The sequence below is a fragment of the Saccopteryx leptura genome, chromosome 2 (genome assembly GCF_036850995.1).
Source record: "Saccopteryx leptura isolate mSacLep1 chromosome 2, mSacLep1_pri_phased_curated, whole genome shotgun sequence".
NCBI lineage: Eukaryota > Metazoa > Chordata > Mammalia > Chiroptera > Emballonuridae > Saccopteryx > Saccopteryx leptura.
In genome coordinates, this window is record NC_089504.1 from 301001336 (window position 1) to 301018240 (window position 16905).

General features: G+C 41.9%; 1 protein-coding gene across 4 annotated transcripts in view; it reads right to left on the bottom strand.

The window, feature by feature from the left end:
- CADPS2 (calcium dependent secretion activator 2) overlaps positions 1-16905 on the bottom strand; it is a 527120-nt gene that overhangs the window by 247972 nt on the left and 262243 nt on the right. For all 4 annotated transcript variants that reach the window (XM_066362568.1, XM_066362567.1, XM_066362570.1 and 1 more), the window contains exon 8: positions 3882-4021. In XM_066362568.1, the coding sequence (XP_066218665.1) occupies positions 3882-4021 (140 nt within the window). The remainder of the gene's footprint in view (positions 1-3881; positions 4022-16905) is intronic.

Sequence of the window (16905 nt, forward strand, 5' to 3'; positions counted from 1 at the left end):
CAAAAAAACAAAAACACAAAAATAAACAACACAAAAATTGGTCATTTTAAAATACAACAGTTGAGACCCAAACACTATTTCTTTCATTTATGTTAGGTATTTTCTCATTTAAATGAAACTATCCCCTGCAACCTATGTTTAAAACCCTTTCAGTATCAACTTACATATATAGCTTATTCACATTCTTACTGCTTTGCCCTGAAAACTCTAAAGAGCATGGTATTACCATTTTCACCATCATCACTCATGTCTACAGCTGTGGGAGGCACCGGGGCTCAAATAGATCTAAGAAACTCAAGTCTAGTTGAGAACACATGAAAATACAGATAACATGGATAAAAACATTTATATAGGGACAAGGGCTACCTAATGTGATAAATGAATAAAACAAAGACTATGTATTAAAATAGTTCACATAAGAAAGACATACATGTTGCCCACATTATTAAAACAGAAAACAGGTTTTCTGATTAAAGTCCAAAAGGATTTCCAAGTCTACTTCTGAAAATGCTCTGAAGATTAAAACCCATAACCCTCCATGCTCTGAAGATTAAAACCCATAACCCTCCAATTTACTGCTTAATCTACGTGACAACTCTATCTGCAGGGGGAGTTTGAAATATTTTTAAAACATATTAACCTTTTTTTTTTTAACTTGACTTGTCTCTTTTTCAATTATTCATTATTCATCTGTTAATTATTCATTATATGATAAATTATTGACAGGACACGATCCAGCCCAAAAGCAAAATGCTATTAAGCTACCATGACTCCTATTAAATTATTGCTTTGGCATAGGATAGAGCACTTGGGGCAAAAAAGGTTAGTTGACTTTCTCTTTTTATGTGTAATTAAGTTCAGTAAAATCCATTTATGAAGCACATCAGAAAAAGATGAATATAGTTATCATGTAGGTCAAATCGTGTTTTCCCATATGTAACTATACACAGGGGTGATATTAGAAACGTTTAAAACGTACCACACGGGCACTGGGAAACTGGAACTGGTACTTGTGGGGAAGCACCTGGACTATCCCTGCCAAAGACACACTGCTGCCCCATCAACGCTGACAGCTGTCAATTCTGATAGATTGTCATTATGTTCAATGCTGGCATGAAGTAATTTATGAATGACTGTTATTAACGATTATATATTAATATTCTTCATTATGCTCCACCACATGCCAGCTATGGATATTTTCAATTCTAGAATTCTTCTTTTTACATTCCGTAAACTGCAGACACACTTGAATGTCTGGAAATTCCCGAGAGCACCTTTTAGCAGTGGCAGGTCATGATTGATGTAGCTGGGATCTCAGTCATTTCTGATCTGAATCCAAAATGGGATCTTGAGCTTTATAGATAAAACTGAGACGACGATATGTTCTCCCGGGGAATCCCCTCCATCTTGGGTAGCAGTCAGTCCCAGGGTCATCCTGGGGGTTCTGAGTTAGTCAAAGGGCACGGTGATGTGAGATAAACCAATCCTTTTTTTGTGCAAGGGAGTGATTTTAAAAGCAACAACAAACAAACATGAAGTCTTGGAGGGGACGGGCTTACCCCTCCTTCCCTGGACCATTCTTTCTAAAACAAGAATTGCCAAGGATTAGAGCAGGGCTTTCTTTCCAGAGAGCCCAAAGGCTGCAGGTCCCGCCCTGTGCTCAGTTTTCATGGGCAGTCGTGGGTCCTGGGGTGAACTGATGGCTCCAGAGGTCATTCACCACGGTGCTGCGTAAAGTAAGGGCTATCCTGGCACTAATACATAAGTTCCCATTCTTTTTTGGGCCATTCATTAAAATAAAGAAACTAAGTTAAAACCAGGAGAGAGAATACCTGCAGTGCCTGAAAGATATTAGGTTATTGCGTTCCTTTACGTCCAGCTCAAGGTAGAACAGTCTCTACCAGTCTCTTTAGAGCAATAAAACTCCCTCGTCCCAAACTTGTACCACACTTGTCAGCATTGTCATTCAGAACGCAGCCCAGGTCCAAGCTCTGTCATGTGACTGCAGTGCTTTCCTCTCCACTGCCCACCTGCTGAATTAATACTTCAGGTGTCACCTCGGAAGTCAGCTGTCCTGTGAGACAGTCAATGCTAAGTCCAGCTGGAATCACATGTGATTTCTCCCAGTCCAAACTCCTCCCTCATAGTACTTAAGACACAGTGTTGCAATTATTTGTGCACAAGCTTAAATCCCTGAGCAACCAGTTTCTGTGCGACTGGTATGCTATCTCACTGAGGTCTACTCTGGTTTCAACAGAAGAAGTGCTCAACACACGTCAGATGCATAAATCAATGCTGAGCAGGTAGATGGATGAACGAAAGAAAGAATTCTAAATGTGAAATCCCAGGAATATCAACTGCATTGGGAGCTGAGTCAGTCTTTCCTTTGCCATAATGTGGGCTGCTTAAATCACAGTTCCCCTCAATGAGACCGATTCTGCATACGCTGCCCCCCGACCAAGGAAGCGACATCGTCCCTGGTCCTGTCCCTATTGTAGAGTACAGGGTGTAGCAAAAGTATGTTAACAGTTGTGAGTACACAAAACACAGTTTATGCTTGCACAGTTATTTATTAATTTCTGTATTATTTCCCATACAGAAACTGTACCCTACTTTTACCCCGCCCTGCATTCATTTGGACTGCCCCTGCTCAGAGCCTAGGTTTGTTCACCCTGCTGGTCATCCACCAAACCCAGGTCTTGTTGACTCATCAGTTAAATTTGCCACACTGGGGGTGACTTGGCTCCCAAGCCAGCAGACAGGCCTCCCTGTGCAAGAAGAGTGCACTTTCTCTGACTCCTGTATCTGTTGCTAAATTCAGGGTAAGCCACTAGCAACTGTTTCTCTCCATAGTAACAAAAAGGGTTGCATTCTTTCCTGGTGGCTAACACCCTACGCTGTATGTAGTGAGTCTAGAAGTGTTCATCTGAGAAAGCCCTGGGTTTTTTTTTTTTTGTTTTTTTTTTTGGTATTTTTCTGAAGCTGGAAACGGGGAGAGACAGTCAGACAGACTCCCGCATGCGCCTGACCGGGATCCACCCGGCGCGCCCACCAAGGGCAACGCTCTGCCCACCAGGGGGCGATGCTCTGCCCCTCCGGGGCGTCGCTCTAGCGCCTGGGGCAGAGGCCTAGGAGCCATCCCCAGCGCCCGGGCCATCTTTGCTCCAATGGAGCCTTGGCTGTGGGAGGGGAAGAGAGAGACAGAGAGGAAGGAGGGGGTGGGGGTGGAGAAGCAAATGGGCGCTTCTCCTATGTGCCCTGGCCGGGAATTGAACCCGGGTCCCCTGCACGCCAGGCCGACGCTCTACCACTGAGCCAACCGGCCAGAAGCCCTGGGTTTTTAAAAAATTCATTTTATTGTACTCAGTAGTCCAGACCTATTGCCTCACCAGCAGCCAGGGGAAAAGGATGCTGGCAGAGACGACTGTGCCCACGGCGATGCCCAGGAGACAACCATACTTCCGGCTTACCCACCAGCACAGCCTCCCTCCTTATAACCTTTTAGATTTAGTACTTCTCTGTGAGTTTAACTATTCCTGGGGACCTGAATACTAGGCTTGTTTCAACTATTACTGTATTTTGAAAACTAAGGCATTATCTCTATAAGTCACTGTTTTTTTTTAATCATATAAGTGATATTTAATACCAATGCAATCAAGTAACAGTATTATGTTAGCATGCAAACAGTTATATCCACTAAATAACCATATATACTTAGCTATTAACTTGTCCACAGGTTTAAAAAAATTAAGTTAGCCTATGTATATCATTGTGGGGGGACTCTAAGTGAAAGCTGGTATACAGGCTCTCAGTAAATTGACAAAAGTGATATCCTGAAATAAACTTCAGTCAGCAGAAAACACCTTCAAGTACACACTCACCCGCTATGTTTCATATGTGGTGGCTTATCCATTCGCACTGCCAGTTTGATTTTTAAGTCAGAATCCTGGCTACTTTTTGGAACTATCATTCGGTGGAACTCAGCTGTCTTGGAGCTGTTAGAAGTTGGGTATAATATCACCTGGAGGAGACAAAAAAAAAAGAAAGAAAAAATTTTAAGTGTACAATACAAAGTATCTAAGGGTCTGACCAGAAATCTTCATATGTTTTCCTGTTGGAAAAGAAGACATTATGCCAAAAATGTGCCTATCCCGTTCCACTCCTACCCACAGCAGATGGGTTTTCAATACAGCCTTATTTCCTTTTTTTTTGGACAAATTATTGTTTTCATTATTATCACCAAGTTTCCTTCCTGTGTCATTTCATAATGAATTAATAGGACAACAACTACAGTTGAATTGACAGTTGAAAAATCCTTAATAGACACTGAAAATTGCAAGAATATTCTAAATTCCTCAGGGCAAGGAAGTTCAGAAAGAAATAAGCCTTGAAATTACAGATAGCCTGCTTAAAAAGCAAAACCAATTATTTTAAGCAGCCAAAAATACACCTCGTGTTTTAATATTTTCACTGCACAACAGCGTGAAAGAACATCAACTCAATTAGAGGTGGAAAAGACCGATTCTAGCATGCGTTTTCTGCTCCCGATCAATACCAAAGAATTCTTCCTTGACTTCATGTTTTCAAAACTATCATGATGATGTTTTAGTGACTGAAACAAAGTAATTATTTTTAATAAAATTGCCAAATTACCAAGCGATTATTTCACAACACTACAGAGCTCCACAAAAAAACCAACACAGAAAAGAAAACCTGCTAGGTGCCAAATAGATTAAACAGTGTGTTTCTCCCTTTGCAGTCAATCATGACACCATGTAGACATATCCAGTCTCCAAGCCTTACTGGCTATTTTAAAATGGGGACACTATATTCCAAAGGACAAGATAAAGATAAGCAATGAAGTGCATTGTATTTTAAATAATTCTTATTTTAAACCAATGTGAAAAGTAAACCAACCTGAAATTCCCGTGCAAATGGAGAATTACAACATACTCAGGTACCCTAATATGTTTTTTGTTTGATTTTGTTTTTTTCTGAAGTTAGAAGGAGGGAGGCAGTCAGACTCCTGCATGAGCCCGACCAGGATCCACCTGGCATGCCCAGCAGGGGGTGATGCTCTGCTCATCGGGGGTGTTGCTCTGCTGCAATCGGAGCCATTCTAGCACCTGAGGTGGAGGCCATGGAGCCGTCCTCAGTGCCCGGGCCAACTTTGCTCCAGTGGAGCCTTGGCTGCAAGAGGGGAAGAAAGAGCCAGAGAGAAAGGAGAGGGAGAAGAGTGGAGAAGCAGATGGGCATTTCTCCTGTGTGCTCTGACCAGGGAATGAACCTGTGACTTCTACATGCCAGGCCAACGCTCTACTGCTGAGCCAACTAGCCAGGGCCTTAAAGTGGTTTTAAAGCACAATATGACAACTGAATTTGACATGCTCTGCCAAAAAATGGATTCTTCGTTTCCATATATAAGTAGAAATATTCCTTGAGAAATCTTCAACCAAAGCTCTTTTTCTCTCTAGGAAAGGCAACATAGTCAAAAAAAGCTCCTCAAACTATTCTCAACTTCCAAGTTGTTAATGTACCTACTATTTTGAGATTTTTCTCAAGCCCGTTCTAAAAGTCACAGCCAAATGGAATCTGGCGGATCTGTACACTGAAGCATAGAAAGGCACATCCAAGAGCAGATTAAATAGCATTTGTGTTCAAAAATTATTCTAGAATAAGTTCTTTTTGACTGCTAAACTATCTACTGGAATAGTTTACAGTTTTCTTCTTAAATAACAGTAAATGAAAATAAGTTGATAATTTTTTGCTCAAAACAGTAGATAAAAGAATGGCATTATCAACTTAGAAGGTGATTCCAAATTAGAATAAAAAACAATACACACACACACATATATGTTTATATATGTAGCTATAGTTGCCACTTTCAACAATTCTGGAAAGCTTTTTCTCTTTCTCCCTGAACCACTGTTTAAAAAAAAAAGTTATTTTGGCATGAGCCACCTACAGACTCGATTCCTTTGTAATGCTCCCTTCTATGTTTATGCAAAGTTGGTTTTGTTCCAAACTCTAAAAGTCTTTTACAGGGAGGGAGTACTTAAATTAAAACTTCTGACAATTTTTTCATTGTCCAAAGGGAATGATGGGTTAATTAAGTAAGGTCCCAAAATAACTAACTGCAGATGATCCACAAATTCAGGATTACCCCAGGATTGAACGCCATCCGTTCTGCCACATTTCAGTTCTCTGATGGGTACTTGTAAATGAAGTTGGTGGAAGGATTTACTGCTTATCTCTGTTCAAGCAAATGAACATTCGAGTGCTCACTATGTGGGTACAGGCAAAGAAGAAAATATATAAATGGCTCTGATACCTCAAAGAGCTCACAGACTCTTCTCATCAGAGCTCAGAGCTCAGATATTATCTGGTAATATCACTCCTTCCTATTGCTCTTCTATCCCAAGGGTATGCGGTGATTTTCTGATTTCACCATCATGTGTTTGGCTTCTGTTCTGTCACCTGTGAAGCTAATTCCTGTGTTAAATTTCCTCCATTTAAAAGACTTGGAATTGTCTCTGCTTTTCTGGACAGATTCTGACTGATAAACACTAACACAAGTAACAAATGGGGGCTCACAGATACGAATTACTTCTATATATCACAGATCTATTACTTCACTGTTCCTAAATGCTTTGTGGCAAAAGAACTATGTATACTGGCAAATAAACTTTGAACTTGGCCTTAAAAATGGCTAGTAACCAATGGCTAGTGTGACCGCAGACCGTGGTCACACTCCCTTACATGATTTAGCCAGGGAGGAGGATAGGTCAAGGGAGCACTTCTCCATGCAGGTAGCCTAGAGGTTACCAGGGAGAAGAAGGGACGAAGGAATTCTTTTCAGATGCATAAAAAGGATCTAATTGAGACCTTGAACATAATCAGGGCAGGGGTCTTTACAGTGCCTCCCATGACAAGATTTCACTGCTGTCATTGGACAGTTAATGCTTTGCTTTCCCCAGTTTACTGTTATTTAAATGGAGAAGTTAATTGTCACTCTCCTGCCCTTGCTTCCCTGCCCTGTACTGGATTTGTGCGAGCAGCGGGGGGCTGGGGGAGAGGCAGAGCAGTGGGCAGTTAAACTAAACTTCACTGCATAAGTCATGGGGCTGCAAAGAACCACAGCTGGACCTGCGGGAGACATTGGACTTCGGACTGGATGTAAAGATCGGGTGAGACTTTGGGTTGTTCCCCTTGAGTTGAAACAAACGTGTTCTATGTGTGGGAGGAAGGGTAACACAATTGTTGTTATGCTTGCTTACAGGGATGAACTATGGCAGACTATTTGACTGTCCACCGGGTTCGTGTTTCCTCTAGCATAGAACTGTTGCTAGGAAGCACATAAGTCAGCCAGGGACTGTCTTTTCTAGCTCTCCTTGCATCTAAGTAGGGACATAGTTCTAACTAATAGAATATGAAGAGGACTGATCAGTGTCACTTTGGAGAAAGATGACTAAGACATAGACATGCCACCCTGGCTGGTTGGCTCAGTGGTAGAGCATTGGCCTGGCATGTGGAAGTCCCAGGTTCTATTCCTGGTCAGGGCACACAGGAGAAATGCCCACCTGCTTCTCCACCCCTCCCCCTCTCCTTTCTCTCTATCTCTCTCTTCCCCTCCCAAAGCCAAGGCTCTACTGGAGCAAAGTTGGCCTGGGCGCTGAGGACGGCTCCATGCCCTCCACCTCAGGCACTAGAATAGCTCCAGCCGCACCAGAATCTGTCTGACTGCCTCCCTGCTTCTAACTTCGGAAACACACACACACACACACACACACACACACACACACACACACACACACAGAAAAGACATAGACGTGCCTTATTCATCCCTCTTTATTCATCTGCTAGCCAAATGCAGAGAATTTCGATGCTCTGGGAAATGAGAAAGACATAAAATGGAAAACTAGAGCTCTGAATCACCCTGTGAAGGAAATCTACCCACCTAGCAGGAACACTCATACTAGCCTGTTATAGAGGTGCTATTATTTTTAACCTACAAAATGATGTAATTTGTTTGTTATGGCATTTAGTAGTATCTTAACTAGTTAACTAACTACAGTTAATATTAATATAAGAGTTTTGCTTCATAAATCATCTACAAGTAAATGAATGCTTAAAGAGTTTTATTTCACAATAAACAGTTCTACTTCAATAGGACTTAGTTCATGTTCAGAGAGGTGTGTCTGATGTTGATGGTGCAGTAATTAAAATATGTACAGGGGGAGTAGAGAGGGAGGGGAGTAAAAGGGAACAAATATACAATGACAGAAAATGATTTGACTGTGTATGATGGGCACACCACACATCAACAGTTTAAATGCCATAGAAATGTTTACCTAAAACCTATGTGCTCTTATGGATCAACATCATCCCATTAAATTTTTTACATAAAAAAATTAAAATTAAAAAGGTATTTGTAATATACACAAATTGACTAAGAATTCTTCTGTGTTCTAGGCTCACATCTAAATTAAATTATACCTCTGTACAAAACAGCTAACTTCTTACACTATTTAGCAAACTAGTTTGTTATTTTCTATTCGTGTCTCTTAACCTTTCCGTACACACTTCATCTTCTTCTAGCCTATTTTTGTCAGCAACACTTTAAATGTCTTGTCACTCAACGTGACAACAGATTTTATGGTTTCTTATCTTAAAAATAAAGCCAATGTGTCTTCTTCATAATAAAATGTCAACATAATTTGTCATCTTTGCTAAGGTGTAATGAGAAACACAAAACGGTCTTTTAGGCTTTGTTTAAAATTATGTCAATAAATTCTGTCAGATGTATTATAGAGGGAGAAAAATACTTAAAAATGAAGTGTAAACATACAAATACTGTTATTTAGAGTAATATGGGGTCCAGAAAGACTTGTCTCTTAAAATGCACTTAGGCCGGCACCTCCCCATTGGTCTCCTTCTACAGCGAGATACTTCCTTCCTTCCTTGAGGTACGAGTTCAATTTGTTCTGTAACCGAGCTCGTCAGTCAGTCAACTCATATATAAAACAAATTTCTCCCATTTAAAATAAATAAATTTAATCCATTCCAGCCCTGTGAAACATCCCCAAACCATCATAAATTATGAAAAAAGACATTTTTAATTAAGAAACACACATGTATACTTTACCAATGCATTACAAAATATATGAAATAAAAGAAAAAAGTGTTATTTAGTACTGTATTCTTACCTTGGAGACAGATGAGTGCGGCTAACAGAGGTGAATGGTGGAGGAGGAGGGAAGGAGGAAGGGATGCAGGCATTGTAGACATGTAAACTAAATCTGCACTTTCTTAACACTAAATGTAAACTAAAACTGCACTTTCTTTACTTAAAATGAAACCACAAAAACTTAATTGTAAAAAAATGCACTTTCTTGGCCCTGGCCGGTTGGCTCAGTGGTAGAGCGTCGGCCTGGCGTGCAGAAGTCCCAGCCAGGGCACACAGGAGAAGCGCCCATCTGCTTCTCCACCCCTCCCCCTCTCCTTCCTCTCTGTCTCTCTCTTCCCCTCCCGCAGCCGAGGCTCCATTGGAGCAAAGATGGCCCGGGCGCTGGGGATGGCTCCTTGGCCTCTGCCCCAGGCGCTAGAGTGGCTCTGGTCACAACAGAGTGACGCCCCGGAGGGGCAGAGCATCGCCCCCTGGTGGGCAGAGTGTCACCTCTGGTGGGTGTGCCGGGTGGATCCCGGTCGGGCGCATGCGGGAGTCTGTCTGACTGTCTCTCCCCATTTCCAGCTTCAGAAAAATACACACACACAAAAAAATGCACTTTCTTAACTTTAAATTTAACCTAAGCTTAACATTACATATTTTTCATTTAATCATCACCTGTTTTTGCATTTTTAGCTGCAATTTCGGCACTTTCACTTGCAGGACTTTTGAATAAAAATCTATCCAAAGAGGTCTGCTTTTGCCTTTAAAATGTAACAGAAATGTGACAAACAAGCATCATTAAAAACTGCTGAAGCACGACCAGTTGAAACTTTTTCTGGGTGTTTCTTTTCAATGAATCTTGAAAGCTTCTCCCACATTGTTAGCATGTCTTTAATTTCACTTGCAGAAATCACTTCCTACGACTCTATCTCCTCCTCACTACTAATCTCTTGCAGAAGCTCCATATGTTGTATCATCTGTAGCTCCTTCAACTCCTCGTTGAGAGTTCCTCCTCATGCTTCTTGACGAGCTCGTTTACGTCACCCTCATCTACCTCCAGACCCATCAACTTTCCGAGGGACACAATCTCCTCCAATGCTTCTACCTCAGTCTTGGTCTCTGGTTCAAATCCTTCGAAGTCCCTGTCTGCAACAACATCAGGCCATAACTTTTTCCATACCGAGTTCAAGGTTCTTCTTGTAACCTCTTGCCATGCCAAGTCAATAATGCGTAAACATATCATGATGTTGTAGTGATCTTTCCAAAACTCTCGAAGGGTTAGAATTGTATTCTCAGTCACCACAAAGCAGCAGCAGAACAAGTGCTTTGTGTAAAGCTTTTTAAAGTTGGAAATGACCTGCTGATCCATAGGTTGCAAGATTGGAGTTGTGTTGGGTGGGAGGTAGAGGATTTTCATGAATTTGAACTCATCGAGAATGTCATCTTCAAGACTAAGTGGGTGGGCTGGAGCATTATCAAGGATTAGTAATGTTTGCATCAGGAGTTTATTTTCTTGAAGACATTTCTTCACTGCAGGACCAAAGACGAGATTTACCCATTCAGTAAAAAACTGCCGCGTAACCCATACCCTAGCATTGGCACGCCACATAACCTGCAGTTTTTCTTTAAGAATCTTGTGAGTCTTAAAGGTTTGAGGATTTTCGGAATGATACACTAGCAGTGGCTTTACTTTACACTCACCACTAGCATTCACACACAATGCAAGGGTCAGATGGTCCTTCATGGGTTTATGGCCTGGCAGCTTCTTCTTTGTGGTGGTGAAAGTCCTCCAGGGCATTTTTTTCCAAAACAATCCTGTTTCTTCACAGTTGAACACTTGTTGGGGGATGTAGCCTTCCTTTGCGATAAGTGCAGCAAAACGTGCGATGTACTCCTCAGCTGCCTTAACGTCAGCACTCGCAGCTTCACCATGCCTCACCACCACCCAGCGGATGCCAGAGCTCTTCTTGAAATTTTCAAACCAGTTGTGACTTGCCTTAAATGTATCTTCTGCTGCCTCTTTTGAGGTTGATGTTTCTTTCTTCTTCAAGTCACCATAAATAATACATGCCTTTTCGTATATTACAGTCTCCATCACTGTATCTCCTGCCAGCTCTTTCTCTTTCACCGACATCAGCAGAAGCTTCTCCATTTCTTCATGGATATTTGTCCTTAATTGGGACAGAACTGTAGTTCCTTTCCCTGGATTTGTGCTTTTGATGGCATCCTTTTGTTTAAGGATGGTACAAATTCTAGATGTATTGTGGTCATACAGCCATGCCAGTTCAATCACTCATACGCCATGCTCATGTTTTTCTATTATTTCTTGCTTTACTTCTATCGACATCATTCTCTTCTTCTTCTCACCACTGTCCTTTACACTCACTTTCTTCGGCCCCATGATAGCACACATAAAAAGTTATTAAAAATGCAAAAATGATGCAAGAACGAGTACAGTGCATGAGATTTGACTTGATTCTGCAGGTAACACCTGAGAAAGAACGAGATGCTGGTGTTGTGCTGCCGATACTGGACCCGTGCGCCAATGCGCCTACTAGCAGCAGCTTCCCAATCATGACTTGTATCTTGGAATTTTGCTCGGATCTCAAAAATACGAATTGAGTCGCAGTTTGTATCTTAAAAAAAAATCATATGTTGGTCTGCTTCGTATCTCAAGGTACCACTGTATTTAGAGTTAGATCCATTCATTAACACCAAGCCAGAAGCATTTGTGCATAGATCACATCAATTGAACTTTGTGACCTATAAACACACATCTTTCTACATTGCTAAACTCTATTTCAACAAAAACCTGAAGGGAAAAATCTAGAAGAACTAAGAGGGGCCAGATAAGTTCTAGGGCTAGGTGAACTACACTGCCTTTTCCCATAAAACCCTGGAGGAAGAAAAAGACCCCATGACCTCCATAGTTGTACTGTAGTCTTACAGTAAAAAAAAAGATACATATTTGGTACAATTGTAGCTCAAAGATGGGTACAACCAGCAATTATTTAAGGAATCAGGACAGGGTTTACCTAGAAATTACTGTCCCATTTGGGAATCTAAAGGCCGCACAAGGCAAAAGACATGGGAAGGTACTGAGGAATAAAGACACAAAGCTGCTACAGCTGAACCTCCCTAAGAGTGGAACTCTAGGAAGAGGCATGCAATCCTGATGCTGACATTCTTACTCAGGGGTCCCCAAACTACAGCCCGCGGGCCGCATGCGGCCGGCCCCCTGAGGCCATTTATCCGGCCCCTGCCGCACTTCTGGAAGGGGCACCTCTTTCATTGGTAGTCAGTGAGAGGAGCATAGTTCCCATTGAAATACTGGTCAGTTTGTTGATTTAAACTTACTTGTTCTTTATTTTAAATATTGTATTTGTTCCCGTTTTGTTTTTTTATTTTAAAATAAGATATGTGCAGTGTGCATAGGGATTTGTTCATAGTTTTTTTTATAGTCCGGCCCTCCAACGGTCTGAGGGACAGTGAACTGGCCCCCTGTGTAAAAAGTTTGGAGAACCCTGTTCTTACTGCTACCTTTGGTTCCCAAGCCCTTCCTCCAAGCTGGATTAGTCAGCCCTTTGTTCCCTGGATCTACCCTTAGTCAGTTCACACAGCTTGCCACGGAAGAACTTCAACCAATACAAACGCTCATTACCTTTTCTGCCATATCAATTCCCTACTTCATCAGAAGATAAGGAGAGAGAACCCTGTGGGACACGGACATTTAAGGGTTAGGAAAAGGAAAAGAACTCTGTAACTGAGACCAGAAGCCGAGGAGGCAGAAGGAAACCCAGAAGGTGTGACGCCCTACGTCCTACATTCAAGGCTGAGGGGGCTTCAGGGAGTAGAAAGTGGCCAGAGGGCAATGGAGAGGTCAAGCACAGTAAGGACAGGAAGGCTACTGCTTGGCTTAGCAGAGAAGGCACTGGAGCCCTCAGCAAGAGAAAGCTTAGGAGCTTTCTGCACCTAAAAGACTGCAATTGTCTGAGGAATAAATCTGTTTGAGGAATGGGTGAAACCTTCACTTAACTCTTCTATGAGCAAGATTGGACAAGATGAATAAGACTATGTCAGCTAGAAAGAAGGAACCTTGTGTGCAGAGGCAGAGGGGAAAAGAGATGACGAGGTAGACTGAAGAGGTTAAGGGAATGAGAAGGCCGAACTGATGGAGAACAAAAAAGAAGTCTAGGGTTAGACTGTAAAAGAATGTGTTTGGCTAAGGACTTGATATGTTCTCTCATAACATGCAGTTAAAAGATGCTTTTATGCCAAAGAATGACAACCAAATTTTCATACTTTAGAGAATAATGCCCCTCTATTCAGCTGTAGAAGTCACAAGACTTAATGTGTGGTCAGGCATCTTGATAGCCAAATGAGAGATAAACTGTCCTTAAAAATATATCTTTAGGCTTTGGCCGGTTGGCTCAGCGGTAGAGTGTCGGCCCGGCATGTGGAAGTCCCAGGTTCGATTACCAGCCAGGGCACACAGGAGAAGCGCCCATCTGCTTCTCCACCCTTCCCCCTCTCCTTTCTCTCTGTCTCTCTCTTCCCCTCCTGCAGACAAGGCTCCATTGGAGCAAGGTTGGCCCGGGTGCTCTGGAGGGCTCCGTGGCTTTGGCCTCAGGCACTAGAATGGCAACGGAGCAATGGCCCAGATGGGCAGAGCATTGCCCCCTGGTGAGTTTGCTGGGTGGATCCTGGTTGGGCGCATGTGGGAGACTGTCTCTCTGCCTCCTTGCTTCTTAGTATGGGGGGGATATATATATATGTATATCTATCTATCTATCTATCTATCTATCTATCTATCTATCTATCTATCTGTCTATCTATCTAGATAGACAGACAGACAGATAGATAATTAAAATAGAGTAAGAAGGGACTGAAATTGTTATCTGGAATTCTGTTTCAATTTGTGATTAAAAATCCATTTTGTTGACAATGAGACATCCTTGAGACACAGGATATTTTAAGGAAATGCCCAAGGGAACATCTCTCCAGATGAGTACAGGTATTTCCAGAAGGAACCTTGACTCTTTGGGTTTGGTTGACATTTTTCTATCTTTCTTATTTAACCAACAGATTTTATAATCTAGCAAAGATTCACAATGACTATTCCCTTGTGAAACTTTCAAGTATTTTCTTAAGAGCTTGGGACCTTGAGCAAGGTGTATTATGAAAGAACTGTATTTACTTCATTTCAACAAATTTTTTTAGCACATGTTAATAATCAGCATATGGCCTGACCTGTGGTGGCACAGTGGATAAAGCGTCAACCTGGAAATGCTGAGGTCACTGGTTCGAAACCCTGGGCTTGCCTGGTCAAGGCACATATGGGAGTTGATGCTTCCAGCTCCTCTCCCCCTTCTCTCTCTCTGTCTCTCCTCTCTCTCTCTCTGTCTATCTCTCTCTCTCTCTCTGTCTCTCCCTCTCCTCTCTAAAATGTATAAAAAAAATTAAAAAAAACAAACAAAAAACAAACAAACAAACAAATAAATAATCAGCATATATTTTCTCCACTATCAGAGCCCCTGTATTTTTAGTGTGTGGAGCAAATGAATCAGATCATTTCTCTGAGAGAAACCTACATACTTCTAGTAATATTTTCCAGTGTTATTACACTTGAGGTTGCTTGAGTTATTTCTACTTTGATTTAATATCAACGCTTCCTGCTCTACTTAGTTGAAACGAAGAACACCTGCTCACTCTCACTAACAAAATGCTCTTTTGTGTACTCAAAGATTAGCACTAAGTCTTCTGTCATTCCCATTGTCCATGGGCTAAATCCAGTTCCCTTTATTTTGAAAGCTGGGAAGAATCCTGGAATTTACAATATGAAATTGATCGAACTCCCAAACCCCTTACCAAATGTGTACTTGGCCTGACAGAACCACACAACGTATATAGCACTCTTTGATAAGAAAGGTCTTTTATGAACAAAAACAAACAAATAAAAAGAAACAACAAAAAGGAAAAAGAAAGGGAAACTATTATTTTTATTATATACTTTTTATCCCTGGAATTAGTATGTTAAAGATAGAGATTAAAAGCGTTGTTATTTGCCAGAAAGAAACTCAAATACAGAGAACAGACTGATAGCTATGAAAGGGGATGGGAGTTGGGGGGTTGAGAAAAAGGTGAAGGGATTAAAAGCAAAGAAAAAAAATTACAGCTGCAGACAACAGAGTCGGGATTGCAGGAGGGAAAGGGGGAGGTGGGAGAGGGTAGAGAGAGGAGAAACAGTGGTGGAGGAAGACTTGACTTGGGGTGGTGAACACAATACAATATACAGATGCAGAACTGTACACCGGAAACCTGTATAATTTTATTAACTAATGTCATTCCAACAAATTCAATGAAAATTTTCTGAAAGAGATGATTAGAATGGGCAAGAAGAGATAAATCCTCCATGCAGAAGAATTCCAAGTAAATTACAGAGCTGCTCTGCCATCAAGGAGGTGTGGGCTACGCAATGATGTCCACCCAAGGAGGCCCGTATGGAAGGGGGAGGGAGGGAGCAGGGCATTGCATGGAGAAAGCTGACAAACCACCCCAGCCTGGTGTCGAAGATCAGCAACAGGGCCACATCACCTTATCAGTGTGCACCCTTGATAGGGCGTGCTGAAAATGGCATGTTACCTCTGTGGTCTTCCTCCCTCAAACACCTTAAGACTGGTCTAATCATAGCAAAAACATCAGTCACATTACAGTTGAAAAATATTCCACAAAATACACCTGACCTGGTCAGTACATCTCAAAGCTATCAGGGTCATCAAAGACAAGGAAAGTCTGAGAAGCTTCCATGGCCAAGAGGCACCTGAATGTGATGTGATGTCTTGAATGGGATTCCTGAGCATTAAAAGAGCATTAGGGGCCTGACCTGTGGTGGCGCAGTGGGATAAAGCGTCGACCTGGAACACTGAGGTTGCCGGTTCGAAACCTTGGGCTTGCCTGGTCAAGGCACATATGGGAGTTGATGCTTCCTGCTCCTCCCCCTTCTCTCTCTCTCTCTCTCTCTCTCTCTCTCCCCTCTCTCTAAAAATCAATAAATAAAATATAAGAAAAAAAAAGAGCATTATGTAAAAACTGAAAGAATATGAATAAAGTAGCAACTTTTGTTGTCTTTAAAAGGCCGTGTTATTTACATGCTGGAGGTTGAGGAGAAACCATGGAAATGAAAAACCAAGGTATATAAAATTATTCCCAAATCTTTCTAACATCTCTCTCTACTTAATAATGAACCACTGCCTGACCAGGTGGTGGCCCAGTGGATAGAGCATTAGACTGGAATGCAGAGGACTCAAGTTCAAAACCCCGAGGTCACTGGCTTGAGCACAGGCTGGGCTCACCTGGTTTGAGCAAGGCTCACCACCTTGAGCCCAAGGCTTGAGCAAGGGGTCACTCAGTCTGCTGTAGTCCCCCAGACAAGGGACATAGAGAAAGCAATCAATGAACTACTAAGGTGCCCCAGTGAAGAATTGATGTTTCTTGTCTCTCTCCCTTCCTGTCTGTTTCCATCTGTCCCTCTCTCTGTCTCTGTCACACACACACACACACACACACACACACACACACACACACACACACACACACACACACACACATAAGCCATCATATTAAGGGGCTCTTGGAATGCACTTAGGAGAGTGCTCTACTTGAAGGTAGAAGCTCATCTGTTGTACAGAATAACTCATCTGTAGCTCATAGGGTAATTTAAGCCTGCATCTTTACTT